Source organism: Melospiza melodia, chromosome 21 (assembly GCF_035770615.1).
Source record: "Melospiza melodia melodia isolate bMelMel2 chromosome 21, bMelMel2.pri, whole genome shotgun sequence".
Lineage (NCBI taxonomy): Eukaryota > Metazoa > Chordata > Aves > Passeriformes > Passerellidae > Melospiza > Melospiza melodia.
In genome coordinates this window covers 13,458,584-13,461,818 of record NC_086214.1, presented here as the reverse complement: position 1 = coordinate 13,461,818, position 3,235 = coordinate 13,458,584, and the positions used below count along the sequence as shown (strand labels likewise).

Here is a 3,235-nt window from a genome sequence, read left to right as displayed (position 1 = left end):
GTTTGACCTCCCAAGGATAACTGAGCTGTTCTGCACTCACACTGCTGCCAGGAGTGAAGGGAGGCACAGAAACCAAACCAGGGGCATTTCACGCCCACTTTTCACTGCCACCCAGCTCTCCTGCCTCCCACCCAGCAGCAGCAGCACCAACCTGGGCAGGGAGGGAGGGAGGGGCTGGACATCAGTCACACCTGGGAGCGGGGCGGTGCCAGTCTGGGATGTTAAAGAATCACAAACGAAAGAAAAACAACAAAAATCTCAAAGAAAGAGACACAAACCAGTTTGCATTTCATAGAGCCCGAGTCAAATGTTCAGTGAGAGATCAGGCAGCCCTGGATGTGCAGCCCAGACAGAACCCCTCCCAATCCCTGCGAGGCTGGCCGTGATTTCTGTCCCTGCAGCATCACCCTTCCCTCAGCAAACAGCTGCAACATCCCACGTCCACTCTGCCGAGGGGGCCAATTCCATCAGGAGCCACTAAAAACTGCCAGCTCCCAGCTTTCTGTAGTGGCAGCCCTCATCCCACTCTGAATTCAAGGAAATGGTGGGATGGGAAGAGCACATTACAGCACTGCCATAAATAGCAGCTTTCCTCAATCAGCTATAAAAAGATGACACTTGAGACAGCTGCTGGAACACATCACACAGGATCTGCATTCCCCCAGCAGGAAACATCTTCACTACTGCACACCAGACACCTGAGCAGGCACAACTCCAATTTTAAAGGAAACGTTTTAATTTTCCACTTTTACACTCGGCGTTTTCCAACTCGATTTCAGAAAACAGTTGTGAACATTAAACAAAATAAGATTATCTGTGAGTTTATCAATGTGGAGCTGGACAGAGGGGAGCCAGTGTGCCACGGAGGAGCCTGGAGGGCACCAGGACCCTGTTCCTCAGGGAAATGTCCCCAGGGAGGGCTGCAGGTGGCTCCTGGGGTGACAGGGCTGTCAGGAGGGACAGGGACTGTCCTTCTGTGTCCCTGCCAGCTCTGGTGGCTGCTCCTGCCCGTCCTTCCTCTTGTCCTGGAGCTGGGGCTGTGAGGCAGCATCCCTGGGTGCAGCACCCTGCAGGAAGGACAGCAAAGATCCCATCAAACAGGGGGGAAAGCCTCTGAAGGGTGACTGAGGGGAGCAGCAGCCCTCTGTGTGCCCAAAAGGAGTTTAATTCACGCTGAGATTGCTGTGGAGGCACAGCACAAAAAAAAATGTCACCACCCTGCAGAGAGGCTGCTGAGCTCCAGCTAAACACGGGAAAATTCAAGATACAACAGCAAATACACAAATGCTCTATACAGATACACCATGGATTATTTGAATGGTTATTCAATTTAATCCCCAGAAAAACATCTTTTCTGGCCCCCCAGGTGCCTCAGCCTTGGCCAGAGCTGTTCATGGCCAGGAGGAAAGTGTTCTCTGCACAGCAAAGGCATTTCAGGACCACCAGGCGTGTGCCTGCTGTGCTGAGGGTTTCATTCACTCAGCACTGAGGGCCTGGGAGGGGAGTTTTGTCAATCCCCCAGCCAAGGAACTCTGGATATTTCTTACTCACTCTGTCCACTCCTCTTCTCTGTAACAGGATCCCACTGGCCAAAAGGGCTTTTCCTGTTTCTTCAAACAATTTCTCCTCTTCAATCTTCCCCTCTTCCTTCAGTTCATTGTATTTCTCAACAAACCTGGGCAGCAAAGTTGCTGTTTTACACTCAGGAGATGCTCTGGCTCCCTGACTGAAGGGGAGAAGGGGCAGCCTCAGGAACCTTTCTGGTTTGATTACCACCTTACCTCTGGCAGGTGGATTTGAAGTTTAACTGAGTCAGGTCAAAAGGTTTGGGGCCACTGCCATAAACTTTGTAAAACTTCCTGCTCAGAAAAGGAAAACTGTTGAGATTGTGCAACTAAATCAGGAGTAAACAGACAGAGCACAGTCAGAGCATGCACAGAACTGTTCCTCCTTCTCTCAGGAGCCTTTATGAACACCTGGCAGGGCCCCAGGCTGGACACTGGGGCTTGGAGGGACAGTGGGAGGTGTCCCTGCCATGGCAGGGGTGGCACTGGAGCTGGCACTGGAGCTGGCCCCCTTCAGGGGCCCTGGCAGCCCAAACCTCTCTGGGATTCCACAGAGCTTCTTTGTAAACTGTGTTAATAAATTCAGGTTAATCACAGCAGCCGTGGTTCAGAGCAGCTCTGGAGCCCAGAGGACCCTCCACCTCCATTAGAAACACAGGGCAGGGCAGAAAAATCACCCCCATTTATCCCAAAAACCACCCCCATTTATCCCCAAAACCACCCTGATTTATTAAAAAAAACCCCACCCTAATTTATTAAAAAACCCTGATTTGTTAAAAAAAAACCCCACCCCAATTTGTCCCAAAAACCATTAAAAAAAAACCACCGCAATTTATTTTAAAAAACCCACCCCGATTTATTAAAAAACCGCCCAAATTTATCCCCAAAACCACCTCGATTTATTAAAAAAATCACCCCCGATTTATGCCAAAAAACAACCCCGATTTATTTAAAAAAATCACCCTGATTTATCCCCAAACCCACCCCTATTTATTCTTTAAACCCCCCCCGATTTATTAACAAAACAAACAACCCCGGTGTACCCAACCCCCCCGGTTCCCCGGTTCCCGCACGCACGCCCGCACGGTGTCCTCCCGGTAGAGCACGGCTGCGATGGGGTCCCCGCTCCCGTAGCGCGGCCGCGGCACGCGGTACACGGGCTCCCGCAGCGGCGGGAACGCGGCGTACACGTCCAGCCACAGCGGCTTCCGCAGCAGCCCGATGCGCACCAGGTTCCGCGTCCTGCGGGCGACACGCGGCTCAGGGGGGGGCTCGGCGGGCCGCGCTCACGGAGAACCGGCAACCGGCCCGGCTGAACCCCCCCGCACCGGCTGAAGACGCTCCCGATCTTCTGCGTGCGGCTCCCGGCCGTGGCGGCCATGGCGGCCCCGCCGCACGGGCCCCGAGCCCGGCCGGTGCTGCCCGCTCCCGGAAGCGGAACCGGAAACGGAACGGGAACTGAACCGGAACCGGAGCGCCCGCCAGGGCACGCGGCCGAGTGCCGAGCGACGGCGGGGGAAGGTGCCCAGGCAGCGCCAGCCGATGGCCGAGCCGGCTCGCCCCCGTGCGTTTGGCGCTGTCGCGACAGACGCGACCGGCCCCGGTGTGTCCCGACAGCCTCGGCCCCAGCCCGGGCAGCGCCAGCAGTCCCGGGGCTCGGGGCAGCCTCG

The 3,235-nt window shown here is 55.1% G+C and overlaps 1 protein-coding gene across 2 annotated transcripts; it reads right to left on the bottom strand.

Moving 5' to 3' along the window:
• Positions 1–713: 713 nt before the first annotated feature.
• Positions 714–3,007, bottom strand: MRPS23 (mitochondrial ribosomal protein S23). Of its 2 annotated transcripts, XM_063173654.1 has the most exons (5): positions 2,894–3,007; positions 2,643–2,807; positions 1,782–1,859; positions 1,552–1,675; positions 714–1,067 (listed from the first exon to the last, which is right to left on the bottom strand). In XM_063173654.1, exons 1-5 carry the CDS (start codon positions 2,944–2,946, stop codon positions 951–953), a joined length of 537 nt encoding a protein of 178 aa, XP_063029724.1. In that variant the 5' UTR covers positions 2,947–3,007; the 3' UTR covers positions 714–950. The 2 variants fall into 2 exon arrangements, with proteins under 2 accessions (XP_063029724.1, XP_063029725.1); XM_063173655.1 differs by lacking the exon at positions 1,782–1,859 and having other exon boundaries at positions 1,552–1,726.
• Positions 3,008–3,235: the final 228 nt, after the last annotated feature.